The following is a 17,419-nucleotide window of genomic DNA, read 5'->3' on the forward strand; positions in this document are numbered from 1 at the left end:
TTTCTTTCTAAAATCTAAGACCTTATAAAAGTTTATAGTAGAAATATATAGTAGAATAATAATTTTAAGAAATATTTGTAGTCCATTAAGCCCCTCAGACTTGTTTCTAAAGCAGCATGATGAGATAAAAAAGCTTGTGAATCTGGAAACAGAGGATCTGGATTCAAATCCATTCTTTATCATTTGCTATCTGTACAGAAATGAGAAAATAGCAACTTTTCTAGGCCTTACTTCCCTCATCTACCACCCTACAAAATAAGAAGGTTTCATTAGATGATTTTTAAGATCGCTTCCATTTCTAAATCGATGACCAAATGATTTAAGAACTCAGAGCAAAAGACAGTTGAGGACTGAAATATTTCAAAGGATTTTCTATGGCCTAGGACACTAGGAGACATACTAAAAAGAAATCAGTTTATTAGACAGCTCTTGAAGCAGGAAAGACATGTTTGTTAAGATAAATAAAATCAGCATTCTTTACTACTGGCTGTGCATCAGTTTTTTTCTCATCTTCAAGAAAAGATCAAGTAGTTATTTTCCAGATTGTTTTCCATTTAAGATGGAATCAACTGCATTTAAAGACTGTTTTTTTACAGGGACTTCTTCTTCCCCCACTGACTTGTATGTTCTAAATTATTAATCTCTTCAGCTTGCAGTGTCTGAAGGAACCAAGTCAAAGCTACTTGAGCAAGTGTCCTGGCTAGAGGAACAGCTAGAGGCAGCTGACAATAGGGAGGCAAGGGGGGAACCATACGAAGAAATCATGCATGCCAAAAACCAGGTATGTAACAAGGGAACTCATCTACTCTGCCCCACATCAATGCTCAAATGGCCTCTTCATTAATAAAACCTCCACCCTTCTAGGAGCTAGAAGAAAAAGGAGATTTCTGCTAAATTATTTTTTTCTAGGGCACAAATTAGAATTTAAGGTCATGATTGAAAAGATTAGTAAATAAATTTTTAATTTCCTTGCAAGGCATCATATTTTCTGTTGAAAAATCACATAAAAATTCAAAAGTTACTTAAAAAAAAACTTATTTGTCCTTCAGCCAGTATTAATTAAATTCTTTGTATTCTGTAACTATCATGAATGGGATACCATTTTCCTTAGTACACAAGATTGTAAAGTTCTTTTCATGTAATAAAATTCCTAAAAATTGGAGTTATTAAAATTGGAGTTAAGGAGTGCATTTGAAAAATGAGTTCATCTTTGATCCCTCTGCTAATTTATGTGAATGGATCATTTTGTTAGCTTGTTTTTGCACATCATTATCTATTCGAAGTGAAATAAGAAATGAAAAATCAAATATAAATATATATATATATTTAATATAAGATATGAAAGCCAGAAGCAATTGTATCATATTAGACCCAATTTCTTCTAAATTGATTTTTTCAAATGATCACAGCAGAATTATTGATGATGATGATGAGGAAGAGGAGGAGGAAAGAATGCTGAAGGCAGGGATGGTACAGGAGACAGGTTCTTATAATGATAGTTTCTTAAAATAATGGTTCCCATGATAGTATTTCTAGCATAGATAATTCTACCATTCACAAGTTCACAAGATCAACACTTTTTTCATAGCCAACATGTGATGTTATATGTGATGTTATGTACTTGACACAATTCATGTGCGCCAACAAACTTGTCAAAGTGAGCATGCTAGCAGATATTTAACAAATGGTTCTCTGAAAAAAATGTACACACGACGCACATTTAATATGCATTGTTAACATTTTCTACATAGCTTTCTCATATCTAGATAGTCAACAAAATAATAAATCAAGTTGATTTTTTTTTTAGCATTTTCTGATTTCTAAGGTGTAAATATTCACACTGAAAATTGAACAATCAGCTTTCATCAGATTTAAGATTGTTCTAGCACATACTTGGTGTAAAGATTTATGTTTTGAATTTTAAAACAAAACCTGAAACAAGAAGGAATGTGTTTCATTAAATTTTGGCACACAGTTTCCTTCTTTTGGCTTCTTTCCAAAATATTCCTTACTCTCTTTTCCCAATTCTATTCAGCAATGAGCAAGTACATCAGTAGGCAATTTGAATTCAATGATAAAATGATGATGCATGGTACATTCACTGCATGTTTGAAATTTAGTTTGCCTTTTCATTCTATCTGATATTGAATAGTTAACTATTAAAAGACACAAAATGAGTCTTCTCCCCCTTTGTTTTTCTTAGAACCTTTTTGAAAGTAAAATTTTGTAGTTTAAAATTAATTATTTTTGAAATTTTCAGTGGCTATTTCATTTTTTATTTTAGAAAGATTAGTTATGCTTTTTTTGGAGGGGTGGGATAATCAGTTTTTTTCTTTGCCTGTCAAATCACCTCTTTTTTTTTACAATGAAGTGAAAAAGTTCAGCTATTAAAAAATTTTCCCCTCTTTTCAGTGCATAGAGAAATTACAAGCTGAAGTCAAAGCTTCACAGGAACAACTTGCTGCTCATGTAAGTTTTCCCATTTCTTTCTTTCTTTTTCTGCAATTATCTGTTTCTATATTTGTAATATTTGAACCATGTAAATAAAGACATTGCTTTCACTAACCATATATATTTTTAACTGCTTAAAACATTAACAGAAATACTTATGCAGGATGGCTATAAGTGAGCTATAGAGTAAAATAGATTTATCCTGTGAGCGTACTGAATTATAATATCTTGAATTTTAAAAAATATTTGTAATAATTCAGAACTTCAATAATTATTTTTATAGAAATAGAATTCTAATTTTCAATTGTCACAAAATCCAAGTGACACAGGTACAGGAAAGCAGGGGTTGATGAACTTTAAATAAGTAGCTAGAAACTAAGGGGAAGAAGAAGAAAGATTAAAGGCTAAGATTAGGATGGAGTTAAATTGTGGAGTATTTTAGGATCATGAAACTGCACTGTCTCTCAAAAGGTCATCTCTGTTTTCCTAACTTCAGGCAAATGAATGTTTAAACCTTCTAGAATATAACTGTTTAATCTGTGGTTAATAGAGCAAGGATGTAACTTCAATAACCTTCCATATAGATTTTAATTAAACTCAACTTCCTTTATTTTGCTCCACTTTGGATATGATAAACTTGATTAGCATCCCTCTTCCTTTGGGGAAAAAAGTCTAAATACTGGCAGTATTAAATATTGGCATACAATAATCTCATCAACATTTAAACTATCCTTCCAATGCCTTTAATCTTTCTTCAAGAACCTACTTTCCATCCTTTTCATAATCCTATCTTCATACCTTCTATGCTACCAAAAAGATCACTTCCTAGTATACTATATTCATATATAAAATGGGGATAATAAAATGCACACAACCTATGTTATATGACTGTTGTGAGGATCAAATTAAATCATATTTCTAAAGTGTTTTTTAACTCTAAAACATATAAATGTTAGATATTAGTATTATTTGAATTGTTTTGTTATTTCTCTCCACTGGAGAAGAATCTGCAATACTTCCTTGTGTCCTACTATGTACATGAAATCCTAACTTGGAAAGGCAGCGTGGTGTAGTAGAAAGAACAATGGATTTGGACTTTAAAAGAACTGAGTTTGAATCCTGGCCCTACTACATGATCTTAGGCAAATCATTTAACCTCCCTAGGCTTCAGTTTCCTCATTCTTAAAATGAAAGAATCTGACAAAATTATTGCTAGAGTCTCTTCTAATATGACATTCTATGCTCCTCAATCCAAGATGATTGCACTGTACTCACTCAATATTATTTCCTTCTTCAACTCAATATATTCTCTTAGTTCAGTAATACAGGTACTCAATAGTAATGCCACAGTAATTTTCATCTCCACACCTTAGTTCAAACTATTCCACTTTCCAAATATGTCCTTATGACTTTCTCTTTTATTGCCTAGCCAAATCCTTCCCAGCATGTTCTCTTTTCTTCATAAGTCCTTTTTTTCTGACTCCTACAGTCTGTGCTGATCTCCTTCCCCCACTGGTTGTTATATCTATGTTAGTTTTCTTTAGAAAATATATTTTAAAGGGAATATTAATTATTTTCAGGCAGCTAGGTGGCACAGGGGACAGAAGGCTAGGCCTAGAGTCAGGAAGATCTGAGTTCAAATCCAGCCTCAGACATTTACTAGATGTGTGGCCCCTGTGCAAATCACTTAAGCCTGTTTGCTTCAGTTTCCTAATCTGTAAAATGAGCTGGAGAAGGAAATGGCAAACCACTCCAGTATCTTTGCCAAGGAAACCCCAAATGGGATCCCAAAGAGTCGGACATGACTAAAACAACAAAACAACAATAAACAGGTCTTGGGTATGTGAAACACTACTCATTTATTTTGGATCTTGGCTGATCAGTTTGACCAATATTGGAAATGACCATTTCATCCTCATTTATTGGTGCTGCTAATATATCCAGGATCCATGTCATGGAACTAATAGACTGTAATAAGGGTTTAATGTAATTTTTTTGGTAATCTGAGACCCAATTGCCTTTGGGTAAGATCTAAGATGGAACTGCCTTTTGTAGATTTTACTTTTTAGTCAATGTTGTTTTAGTAAGGTTCAAGCATTACAGCTAATTTAAAAAATTCTGTGCCAAGATCACATGTATATAGTAATTTTCATCATTCCACAATTCAACCTAATTAATACCTGTGATATAACTGCACATGATTTCATGAAGCCCTTAAAAAGTGACTTTCCTAATTGGAACGCTAAGGCATTGTTGGTAGAGTTGTGAACTGATCCAACCATTCTAGAGAATAATTTGGAACTATGCCCAAAGGGCTATAAAACTGTGCATACCCTTTGACCCAGCAATAGCACTTCTTAGGGCTGTATCCCAAAGAGATCATAAAAATGGGAAAAGGACCCACATGTACAGAAATATTTATTAGCAGCTCTTTTTGTGGTGGCCAAGAATTGGAAATTGAGGGGATGCCCATCAATTTGGGAATGGCTGAACAAGTAGTGGTATATGAATGTAATGGAATATTATTGTTTCATAAGAAATGGTGAGCAGGTGGACTTCAGAAAAACCTGGAAAGACTTGTATGAACTGATGCTGAGTAAAGGGAACAGAATCAGGAGAATGTTGTACACAATAACAGCCATATTGTGAGAAGACTAACTTTGATAGACTTAGCCCTTCTCAGCAATGCAAGGGCATAAGACATATCCAAAAGTCTCATGATGAAAAATGCTATCCACATCCAGAAAAAAGAACTAAGGAGTCTCAATGCAGATTGAAGCATACTATTTGCTTTCTTTTTGTTGTTGTTTCTTCTTTCTTGTGGTTTCTCCCATTGGTTCTAATTCTTCTTTACAACATGTGAAAATGTTTAATATGAATGAATATGTATAGCCTATATCAGATCTTGGGGAGAGGGGAGGCGAGGAAATGAAAATTTAGAACTCAAAATCTTATAGAAATGAATGTTGAAAACTAAAAAAAATTATTAATTAAATTTTTAAAAATACTTTTCTGAGGTTACCCATATGGCACCTGTGTTCTACTTTTGTGCTTTGTGAGCATATTTGCAAAAAAGAAAAACACTGCAGCAGTGGTCTCTAATGTAAATATTATATGTATTTATCTGCATATCTATATACATATACAAATATATATGGCACCACCTTACTTATCTAACAACCTCAGTTATTTGGATTACTACTGAGAACCAGGAAGTTAAAAAAAAAAAGACTTCTTACCAGTCAAAATAGATAACCATGTCCTAAAGCTTAAGCACTTTACTCAAAGAAAAGCAACCCCTCCTCTGCACCCCACCCCCCCAGCCTTTGCTTGGAAACAATTTACATTTACTTCAAGCCTAAATCCAATGAGTTTGGTTGTCTTCTTTTCAAGCCCACAGCAAATTAAAGATGGTAAAGGAAGACCACTAGCACAGATAAACATATTCATAGCAGTAGGAATATGCCAATAAGGAAGAGAAAGGAAAACTCCAAGAAGCAGATTCAAAAACTCAAAAGCATCCTAAGATTCAGCATAGATGCAAGCAGCTCTTTTCATCTTAGTAGCCCCTGAGTATGATAGATAGATTGTTGTTTGCTAATATATTTATTGATGGTCATAGTCATGACCCTGCATAAGTAAAGGTTAAAGTATGTCCTTTGTTTAAATATCTTCTGTTTAAGAAGACAATGACATGTATAAGGATTTGCATGAGATAAAATAAAAAAAACTATGCAACTTAAAGTGGTCAGTTGAGCTGTAGGACCCACTTGAAATCTACTGTTTAAGTAGCTTCAACATAGGAGAAATGAATTGCAAAACATGGCAAAATGAAGAATATTGTCATATTGATGGGGTTGGAATCTGGGCCCCAGAAAGGAATAACTCTGGCCCTAGACCATTTCCCACCCTTGGTAATTCTATTACCTCATGGACTCTGTACTTCCCAAATCTCTGGCGGCTATAGTCCCATCAACTGGTCTTTCATTGTGGCTATACCCAATCTCCCCTCCATTGTCTTGACTCCCTATGGCTCCAGGCCATTTCCCACCCTTGGTCCCACCTAGGCTCCATTTCCCACCCTTGGGAATTCTATTACCTCATGGACTACTTGGCCACTCTCCCACCGTCTTTCTGTATATAAGGTCTATCTTGTCTCCATTAAGATGCTCAGATTCTTAGAATCTGTCCAATAGCCCATAGATGCTCAGATTCCTTAAGAGTCTAGCTAATATGGCGAATCTTCAATAAAACTTGTTTTTGGCTGCAAGAAGGCTTGGGTTGAATTCTTTCGGGCAGGGCCTGGGTGTCATGATTTTGGGGTGCCAGGACCCCTAACCTCTAGACTGCATCAATATGGAATTACATTTTGTGTAGTAAAAATCTCATTTTATTAGTTAACTATTGAATACTTGTTATGAATTTTAAGGCCTTCCCCACAGACACACAGAGCAGTACACTCACCAGGCAAAACTCTGAGTACCTACTTGATTACTTATCTACTTACAAATAATAAAAACTGATAATGGAAGTGAATGTTTATAATCTCTTAAAAGATAATTGTTCAAATTAACAAATCAGGGCAGATTTAGGATTATGTATCTAGAAGGAGGTGTTCTTTATATCTATATCTATTTTAAACACATACATATATATGCATATATATGTATATATACAAGGATTTGGAAGATAGCAAATCCTTGAAAACTTTGTGTTTTTGCTTATGGACACTTCTGAGAGTGAACATTTAGCCAGTGATCTTGGAGGGCAGAGCAATAGAGAATGATACTTTTATATTCAACTCCCAATGGTCTGTTACCTGATTTTCCAACAATACACAATAGCAGTTGGGGGACACAGTTTAATCATATTGTACCACCCAGGGTTCAACTTCCCTTAATACCTAGCCAGCACCAGGACCATATATCACATCTAAAAAGAAATGTAAGAGAAATATTTAAAATATGATTTATTATAACATAAAGGGTACCCCAAATGTATTTAGGACACCTTGCATTTTGAAATACAGTGGAAGCTTGATCATATCTCCTGAAGTCATGATTCTCTACTCTAGGATTTCAGTGAGGGCATTTGGAGGCTTGATTTCCACTGTGTATGTCTGGGGCTTTAAAAGGACTATTACTATCAACTATAATTAAATATCTTTTAAATATCATCTCCTGCTATAGAGTTGTCTTTTTACTCTTTCTTTGCTTTTAATACTTTTATCATTTCATCACTCTGATTAAGAACCTACAATGCCATCCTATTATACGCTGATTGCCTCTCTCATATGAAATTATTTATTTATTGAGAGAAGACACTCCAAATGTGGGGTAATGTTGGAGCCATACATTTCCTATTCTGTTAAAATCTTTTATCAGATCCAATCCAAAAAATACATGCTAGGCCTTCTATCAAATCATCTCACCCTACCTACACAAAGCTATTTCTCACTTCTCAAAGCAAGCACTCTATTTTAGTCAAACTGGACTTACTGTCCCGTGCTTTCCCCCATATTTTATGCTTATGTTGTTCCTTCTACCTGAAATGCCTCACCCCACTCCCACCCTACTCCATCACTTTTTCAGGATGTGGTTTCTAGGTCCTTGGGTTTGGCCTTTCCACTGAGTCTAAGTTTTACAGAACAAATCATTAAGGGGATTTGTTCTGGGAAGTTTGGATTCAGTCAAAGGGCAATACTTGAGGACCTAGAGGGTCACATGTGGCCTAGAGGCAGCAGGTTCCCCACCCCTTCTTTAGATTCTGTATTTTCTTTCTGATTCAACTCTGGTTCTGTTTCTTCTGTGAAGCTTTTTATGACTAATTCTACCCTGCCATGATCTTTCCATTCATTGTAGATTCACATAGGTTGTACCATGTCATTTTGAGTTTGATGTTTTGTTAGAGTTGGAAGGAACCTCAGGATAACTTAGTCTAACTTGATTTTAACCATGAAGCTCATGGAGTAGAAGTGACATTTCTGAGGTCACATGCAATACCTGTAATTCATGCATGTGCATGTGTGGGCATATATGCGAAAGGGCATTGTAGTAGCAGTTGTGGTCTGTATTGCTTCATGTTCTTCCTTCATTAAGAAAGGCAGTGTAGCACTGCTTAATTATATAGAGGACTGTGATATATGAGATATCTCTCCTCTAGTCACCAACCAAGTTATCTCATCAGTCTTATCTTATCAGTCTAAATCACAGATTTAGGGGAGTCTCCTAAAAGGCTATGTATTCCCATTGATAACCCAAGAGCACAGTACAAATGCTATAACTATTCTTTCTCTTTGCTGCCAAGTTGTGCCTTTTTTTTGACAGAACTAGCTAGTCAGGTTTGATACTGAGCTAGGCAATGATGCAATGGATTGCTGAAAAGAGTTTAACAGAACAGGAAATGTATGGCTCCAACATTACCCCACCTTTGGAGTGTCTTCTCTCGATAAATAAATAATTTCATATGAGAGAGGCAATCAGCGTATAGTGTCTATATGGTTTATTAACCATAGAAAAAATTAAGGGGAAAATTGTTAAATGCTCCAATTTGGAGCTATCCTATCTTCAGCTATTCCATACTGCCTCCAATATGCTCTTCCAACTGGATTTCTTACCTGGAAAGAAAGGTCTTGAAGCACTTATACTCACAGGTGCTGAGGAGGATTGCATATGTCTGGAACCAGGGACTCAGATCAGTTTGTATCAAGCAAAATCAGAGGGAGGGTCTTAAGAGGAACCATCTTCCCTCCATCTCATTCAAGGGCAATGGCAAGATCAGGAATATTATTATCTTTGTGTGGTGATGAGGTAGGGTAGAGGAACTAAGTTGTGGGAGATGATTAAGTTGAAGAATTGGGAGGTAAGGGTGTTGTGAAGAAGTATCAGTACATATATTGAAGTCCCCTAGTATGAAGGCAAAGCTGGGGAGGAGAGAAATGAGTGAATCAGGCACTGAACTCATTGAGGAAGGAAGGACAGTGACCTGGAGGTTGGCAGACAACAACTACCAGCATCTTGAGTGATAAATATGGATTTAGTGAACCTCAGATAAAAGAGGTTACTGCTGAGGGTAGAAAGGGAGCCTGGAAGTGGCAAAATGGTGAGCAAAGCCTAATCCAGCTCTCACACTCAACCAGTTAGTTGGGGAAATTCAAGTTCCTCTAATTAAATTCCATGAATATTTGTGTTAGCCAAGGGAAGATCAATTATTCTCCTTAAATGTTTGGCAGTCATTAATCATTGCCCTGGAATTAGAATATCTGTAAGATGTTCTGGAAAATTAACATTGTGGCTTTATCTTGGTCATCATTTCAATATATCCTTTGACATTTATCTAACAGCCTGGAAACATATGTCCTTTGGGGCCAGATTTTGTTCTATTGACATTTTAATGCATCATAATTACTTAGAAATTTTAAAAATAAAATGCATTCCTTCCCCAAACATGAATTTTAATAAAAACAATTTGTGCTCAGAAGCAAAGACAATCCTCATTTGTTCATTTTTTCTATTCATTCTAAGCAGAGTTTGTTTTGATTTTGCTTTTTTCTTTTCTTTTTTCTTTTTTTTTTTAAACCAGAGGGTGTTTGTAGAATTACAGATCTGACAAAGGAACGGGGGAAGTCTTGAAGAGGACTAGAAAGGGCATTTCTGTACATCTTTCACCTGAGTAAGAACAAAATTTTTTTAGTAAGCAATTTCCACTGCCATAGGGAATGGAAAACTACAGCTGTGCAGTTTTGCAACTAGAGAAGCTATTTACTATCCTTAAGAGGCAATTCTGACTGTGTTCCTTTTGTCTCCTCCCTCCCATCCGCCCCCAAACCTTTTTCTTCTTAACTTTTACTAACCTAACCTAACTTAACCTAACCTAACTTCCTCTCTGCTTCCTGGGAGAATGTTGTCATACTTGATTCCAATACTTGTTTCTCCTTGTAAACAAACATCACAACTGGGAGTTCTTTGTACTTTTGTGATACATTTTCCCATCTGTAAAGTACTAAATGAAATGAATTGGAAATGTTCAAAGTTTGACATGTTCCCAGATACACATTTTTCAAGCTTTCTGGTGTGCCTGAGGTCTGGGGGTGAGGGAGAAGTGATATGAGACTGGTTTTATGTTGTTGTTGTTTTTTCCCCACCCTGATTCTTGCTGCCACTGAAGGGCCCCAAGAAAACTCCCTTCTCTTTCTTCTGTCATACAGCTTGAATTTCTCTGCAGTGAATGATCCCTCAAGTAGAATTATGTGAATTTCTTGAGTAGGTATTATTTTTAATCTTGTCTCCTTAGAAATCTCTAATGATGCTAATGTCCTTTTTTTGCAAGACGAAAGGGAAGTGGTTTCTAATTTTAAACACATGTTGTATGTGACTTTTTAGGTGCAGATGATTGTCATTTTTGAGTTTCATATAAAAACAGTTCCATTTCTGGTTCATTCTCTTCCTTTAGTTTTAGGCACTATGATTTGGATTTTTAACTTTCGGTTGTAGGAAGTATGTATGTGTTAAGGGTGGAAGTAGGGAACTAATTCTGACATTATGGATAAAACAACTAGTTGTCCTATGATAAACTATTTATTTTAAAGGCAGGTATATATATACTTAAAAGGGATCAACCAAGTCAAGAGAGCTTCATTGAATAATTCAAATCTGAATAATCTTTTTTAAAAAGATATTGGTGATTACCAATACAAACCTTATAAATATTTTTGCCTTAACTCCTCCTGCCCTTTTTTAGGGTTAATGGTGTATTTAAGGCAATAGAGAGAAGAGGAAAGACCTAAACTATCTGTATAAAAGAGGCAAACAAAGTCCTGAAACTCTGAGAAAAAGAAAAGGATTAGGAAAGTGAGAAGAATTATTTATTAACTGTTTTGTGTTTTCTTCAAAACTTTGTTGATCTTAACCAGCCACCTCCTGCATACTTTAAGCCATAATTAAGTTGGGAGCCATCTTTGCTGAGTTGTTATTATCTGTCCTCAGGGAAGAACTGTCTGGAAAAAAGGCTGAAGCAGGGGAGAAAGAGGGTAGCTTGACATATGCAGGCCTAGGGGAAGAATGCTGGAGCACACCAGAGTAGGAGGGGGAGAAGGGAACAAAGAGAACATTCATTGAAAGCTGCTCAGAAGGAATTGGAGGAAATGAGAATAAAGAGTGGGTACTGTTCTGTTTTGTGGAAGTGGCTAATGAGAACAAGACTAGATGTTTACATTAAGCATTAAAAACAAGTTATGTCCAGTTTGAACTCTTGAGAATGTTTCCCCCTCAACACTCCAACATGTGTGGAAAACCTATCCCTAGAAAAATTGTTTGTGAGGTAATTAAAGTAATTAAAGTACTCTACAGCTGTAACCCTTAGAAGGCTACCTTCAGATCAATTCTTTGCTATAAGCAAAATTCGCTGGACTGAAACCTGGGTTTGGATTGCTTTGGACTGGTTTTCATTTGCATTCAAGTATGTTGTTGTTATATAAATTTATATGTCCTACATGTTGTTGTTCTGTCATTTTCAGTCATGTCCGACTCTTAGTGACTCCACCTGGGGTTTTCTTGGCAAAGACATCAAGTGGTTTGCCATTTCCTTCTCTAGTTCATTTTACAGATGAGGAAACTGAGACAAGGATGGTTAAGTGACTTGCACGAATTACATAGCTAGTAAGTGTCTGAGGCCAGATTTGAACCAAGAAGATGAGTCTTCTTGACTCCAGACTGGACACTCTATTCACTGCACCTCCTAGCTGCCCCAATGTCCTACACAGGTGTGCATAAAATATGAGCCACAGGATAGCTTTCTGGGGGAGGAAGGAGGATCTTTGCCTTAAGGGGATGGGTAAAGACCAATGAGAATGCTCCTCAAAGGTATGTCAGATGCCTTATCCCAAATCTGTGCAGAGCTACACTGCCTTTTAAAAATGAAAATAGTGAACATAAGGTCATATCATAAGATCTTTGAGAGCAGAGGCTGGTGTAATTTTTCAGTTTTATGTCCCAGGCCCAATAGCGCAATGTTTGATTGAGTTATGTTCTTAGAACTTGTGGATTTCTTCTCTATTTTTAAAAATCTTTCGTTTTTAGCTCATTCTCTCTTTGCCTACAAAAAGTATCAACCAGAAAGGAAACAAATATGGATACCTTCCTATGTGTTCACTTCATAGGTCATCAAATCCAATTTTTCAAAGAAACAAAATTATAATTTAAATATCACCCATTTAAAGTTCTTGATTTGCAAGATGTCAAAAGCATGAAATAAGTTGGTAACAAAACACACCCAATCCTAGGGCTAAATGGGACCTTAGAAATCATGTAGTCCCATTGCAAAGAAGGAATCTTAGGCACAGGTTGATAAAGTGACTTGCCTAAGCAACTAAAATTCAGATCTTCTGACTACAAGTGTTTATTTCACTCTAGAGGTTCTTCACCTGGAGTCTGTGAATGTATATCTTTTAATACTTTGATAACTATGTTTCATTAGAATCAGTTTCCTCCATAATCCTGTGTTTTGTTCTATGAATTTAAAACCATTATTCTGAGGAGTCCTAGGTCCATAGGGTCCTAGACTGTCAAAGGGGTCCATCCAACACACAGAAATATCCAGGTGGATATTTCAGTTTCTACTTAGTCCCAGGTAAGTTGAAACGTCAATAGTCCCTTGAAATAGACCGTGGGAGTAGAGGACATGAAAGATTTTATCTTCAGAAGGGCTGTATATCTGTCTGAGGGAATCACAAAGGCTAGAAATGGGGCTAAGAGGCAGGGAGGGACTACTTAGCTTTGGACTGGCAGAGGAAAGAATCTTTTACTCTCTGGCACTGCTGCCAGAACTGTCAACCAAGGCAGCAGTTCAAATATTAGCTGAAGAGAGGCTCAGAAACAAATCAGAGCATTGCTCCATGGGTGTCCCTTAATATTAGGGCTTGGGATATTTGTTCTACTTCACAACCCAGAGATGTACAGCAAGAACTTAGAGTTGTGTAATGATAATTACAAAATGATGTTTCCTCTGGCTTCCTAAAGTCTAGATTTCTTTTGCAAAGGAGCTTGATGGAGTAATATCTTTTTTATAATACTCCCATAATGTTATATTTGCATCTGGTGGGGCTTTGGAAATGTTACAGGTCAAACTTGCTGCCTTTAAAATCTGGATCCAAAGGATTATACAAATATTGCTTATTTCTTTTTCTTGGGTGTAATTCAATCTTGAGAGCGAGAATTGTAGAACTGGAGAGCAGGCAATTCAGAGAGTCAAGACCTGGATTAAAAGTCTAGCCTTTGAAATACCTCTACTCCGTGACCATGGCAAGCCACTTAATCTTTCTGCCCTGTGCAATGCAGGGTACCATATCAGTCAACAAATATTTACTATATTCTTTCTATGTGCTAGGTGTGTGTACTAAGTTCTGGGAAAAGAAAGAAAATAAGTAAGAGATGAACTGCTGATTTGTATTAATGGAGGGAATTTTCATATGGGAGTTCTTTACACTGATGAAATCACATCTGGCCATATTTATTTAATTTAGCAAAGATTTATTTAGTGTCTACTATGTGCAAATCATTATGCTACATGCTGGGGACGCAAAGATAGAAATGGCATAGGCCTGGCTATAAACTCCTTGCCAAGGAGTTTATAGTCTTAAAAGGTAGGTTAAAATTCTCACACTCTTAGACTTAACTTTAATTTTCCTTATTCTGGTTTTTTTTAAAGCTATGTGTCTTTGAGTATATGAATGCTAAATCTTTAGTGGTGTATATTTTATTAATATGAATCAAGGATATATGTAAGCAAAAATGACTTATTTTTCCCTTACCTATTAGAAAATCAGTATATATTAATTCATTCATTCATTTGTAGCAAGGTCCCAATCAACTCTGGCATCCTTTGCCAGAATTAGGTTTACATCAGATGTCTTGGGTATTCTTAATTATGCAAATACAGCTTAAGACCCCATTGCAGTACACAGTCACACTCAATTGTAGCCCAGGCAGAAGCAATAAATCAAATAGTCAAATTATTTCATTGAGTAGAGTAGCAATGGAATAATTTTCAGCCTCTTATTGACAAAAGTACATAACAATCTCCCAGAAAACTTAAATGTGGGTGAGAAAAGTGTTTTTCCTATCCAGAGGCTAAGGAAACAAATTCCCAGTCTGCTTTCAGTTCAGTCTTGGTTTTTGGCATGGAGATCTGTTGAAACTTATCAGGTGCAATGAGTCAAATCATTCGTTCTAAAGTAATTAGGAATTTGCCAGAACTCCTGGGTTCAAGGATATAGCTTCAGACTCATCTTCATGATGATTCTTCTTTTCTTTGCTTAAGCTTCATATAGTCCAGCTATATCCTCTCTACTTTCATTGGCTCCTTAATACCTCACCTCACTTTTTAAAGCTCCAGCCTCTCAGAAGACTCAGAAGGTGGTGATTAATAACAATAGAATAAGTAGGTATGGGATATCATAGCACCGTGTAGAACAGAATAGGAGAAAGGTCCTTTCTGTACTTGATTGTTTATATTTCTTTAATTGTTACTCTCTAGTATATTTTGACTTATTTGTAAAATGAAGGTAGCAAATGGAGAGTATTAATTTCTATTACTGAAGTTATAATTTTTTAGAAATAGAATATAATTGTGCGGGTTATGTGTTATACCTTCTTTTCTCACTTATCTCCCAATATTGAGAGCCTACTACTGAGCCTATTCATTCATTAAGAAATGTCATTATTACTCTTAGGAACTGGTATTGAAATTGGTGGCATTCATGGCCCTTAAGAGGAAATAACCATTGTCATAGACTTAAGAGGCAGGAGGGACATTAGAAATCTTCTGTTTCAATTCACTCATTTTACAGATAAGGATTTGCCTTAGGCCACATAGCTAGCTACAAATCCTAAGGAAAGCATAATGCACTGATGCCAGTGAAGGAAAATATGAACCCTGCGCTTGTCCTGGCTTCATCAGTTAATGTCTTTGTAACCTTGGAAATTACCTTAATCTCTAAGCCTCAGTTTCCTCATCTGTAAAATAGCCTACCCTTTCTATCACATGGGGTTGGTGTGACAACCAAATGAGATCATGAATGCCTTTTATAAACTCAAAGTAACATAAAGATGATGATTATACAAATCTAAAATAAGTCATATATAGAACAAGATAGTTTTTCTTCAAATTTATATATGTATATATATAAATATGCATGCAACATTCAAATATATGTATGTATGTATATATATATACTGATGTATGTATGTGTATATATATTATATTATATATATACACATAACTGTAGCTATAAGTGTGTTTGTGTGTGTCTATCTAGGTATCATTGGATACACTCTTTAATGCTTAAATGGATTTGTGATATCACCTATCTCTTTGACAATGCGATACTACAATCTATAACTATAGATATCAATAGATTGGTATATATGCTCTAATACTTTAATGGATCTGTGATGTCACTTAACACTCTAGCAGTGCAGCTTGCAACCCATTCACTCTTTTTCATCCTATAAATCCACCACAGGGGAGCCACTCAATGTACCAGTGTGCTCCCTATACTTTTCTTAATATTATGCAGGAACCAATATAGTACATAGTCTATAATCTGTTATCTTTTACTTTTACTAATTGTATAGTAATATACATTACATCTTTTTGATGATCTCTTTATTCTGCTTTATTTTGCACAAAAGGGTATAAACCTATTTATGTTCACTATGCATTTGTTTTTTGCCCTCTAGGTCACTTTCAATTTTGATTCTTAAGAAATTACATTATTTTATTATTTATAGTAAAATAGCCTTACTGGAAGAATATTGGCATGTCATTGGATGGACCAGTCTAAATAATTTCTTCTTTAATCAGAAATGTAACTAAAATGGATGAAAATTGATGGAGGGACTGCCAGAATAGAGGAATATTAATATAGAGTAGATACTTGATCTAAATATTTTATATATATGGGGTCAGCCATTAAGGAATTTCTTAGAATCCTTGTTAATTTGGCAAAGATCTACAACTTCACATCATAAAATCTTGAATTTTCTATTTTGTATTTCCATGCAATTTGGAGGAAACATCAGAGTTCCAGTAAGATCTGTAGCTAGCAATTCTGGTGGCTAGGGCAAACACCACAAAATGTGTCCAGGGAAAGCATGAAAGACATTCTTAAATAAGTTTTAAAAGATTAATTCAGTTTAGTGGTACATGGAGTGGGACGAGAGAGTAAGAAACTAGTCTAGGTTAGGGAGGAACTTACCTGGGATATGGCCATTGGGAGAAGAAAGCATGCCAAGTAGTTTCCTACTTTAAATAATTATTCTTGGTGCTAAGCCTGTTGGGTTTTTTTCTTTAACCTCTTGAAAGAGTACAAGTTCTTTCAGGATGCTCTAATTTTCAGCACCCTAGGTCAAAGATCCAATTTCCCTTTCCTAGTTATGGAACTAGTCCCAATACCATATATTATATAGAGTCAAAGCACAGCCATAGCATAACCAAGATTTACTGTAATTTCCTATTTAAATCATTAGCCCACTGAGTGAGAATTATACCATGTTCTATTTTATAAAAGGCCTGAAACACTTGAAGAATTTAGCAAATGTTTAAAATATAATAACTATAATGTCTTTCCAGGCAGACGTGAGTCCTTTGGACCCATGCTGAAAACCCCTTGCGGTCACCAAAGTTAATAGTTCCTAAAAGAAAAAGCCACAGGAGCAAATCTGGGACAACCAGTGGGAAGAAAACTGAAAAAGGTTTCCTTGTCAAGGAAGAGATGCACGACTTGCTCACCTGATTTTCTTATTTTTAAAAGAACACCAAGTGGTCACCACCCAATTATGTCAATATACTAAAGCTCATGTTCTTTGTTCTGTGCCCATGCTGTCTTTCAAGCCTGATTGCCATACAAATACAGCTGTTTCTCAGGTATGGTAAATATGAGCAAATATATGTATGTACGTATATATGTATA

General features: G+C 35.5%; 1 protein-coding gene across 1 annotated transcript in view; it reads left to right on the forward strand.

The window, feature by feature from the left end:
• CCDC192 (coiled-coil domain containing 192) overlaps nucleotides 1–17,419 on the forward strand; it is a 259,743-nt gene that overhangs the window by 72,827 nt on the left and 169,497 nt on the right. The window contains exons 4-5 of the mRNA XM_027874640.1: nucleotides 650–781; nucleotides 2,413–2,469. Of these exons, the coding sequence (XP_027730441.1) occupies nucleotides 650–781; nucleotides 2,413–2,469 (189 nt within the window). The remainder of the gene's footprint in view (nucleotides 1–649; nucleotides 782–2,412; nucleotides 2,470–17,419) is intronic.

Source organism: Vombatus ursinus, unplaced genomic scaffold (genome assembly GCF_900497805.2).
Source record: "Vombatus ursinus unplaced genomic scaffold, bare-nosed wombat genome assembly UNPS02014807.1, whole genome shotgun sequence".
Lineage (NCBI taxonomy): Eukaryota > Metazoa > Chordata > Mammalia > Diprotodontia > Vombatidae > Vombatus > Vombatus ursinus.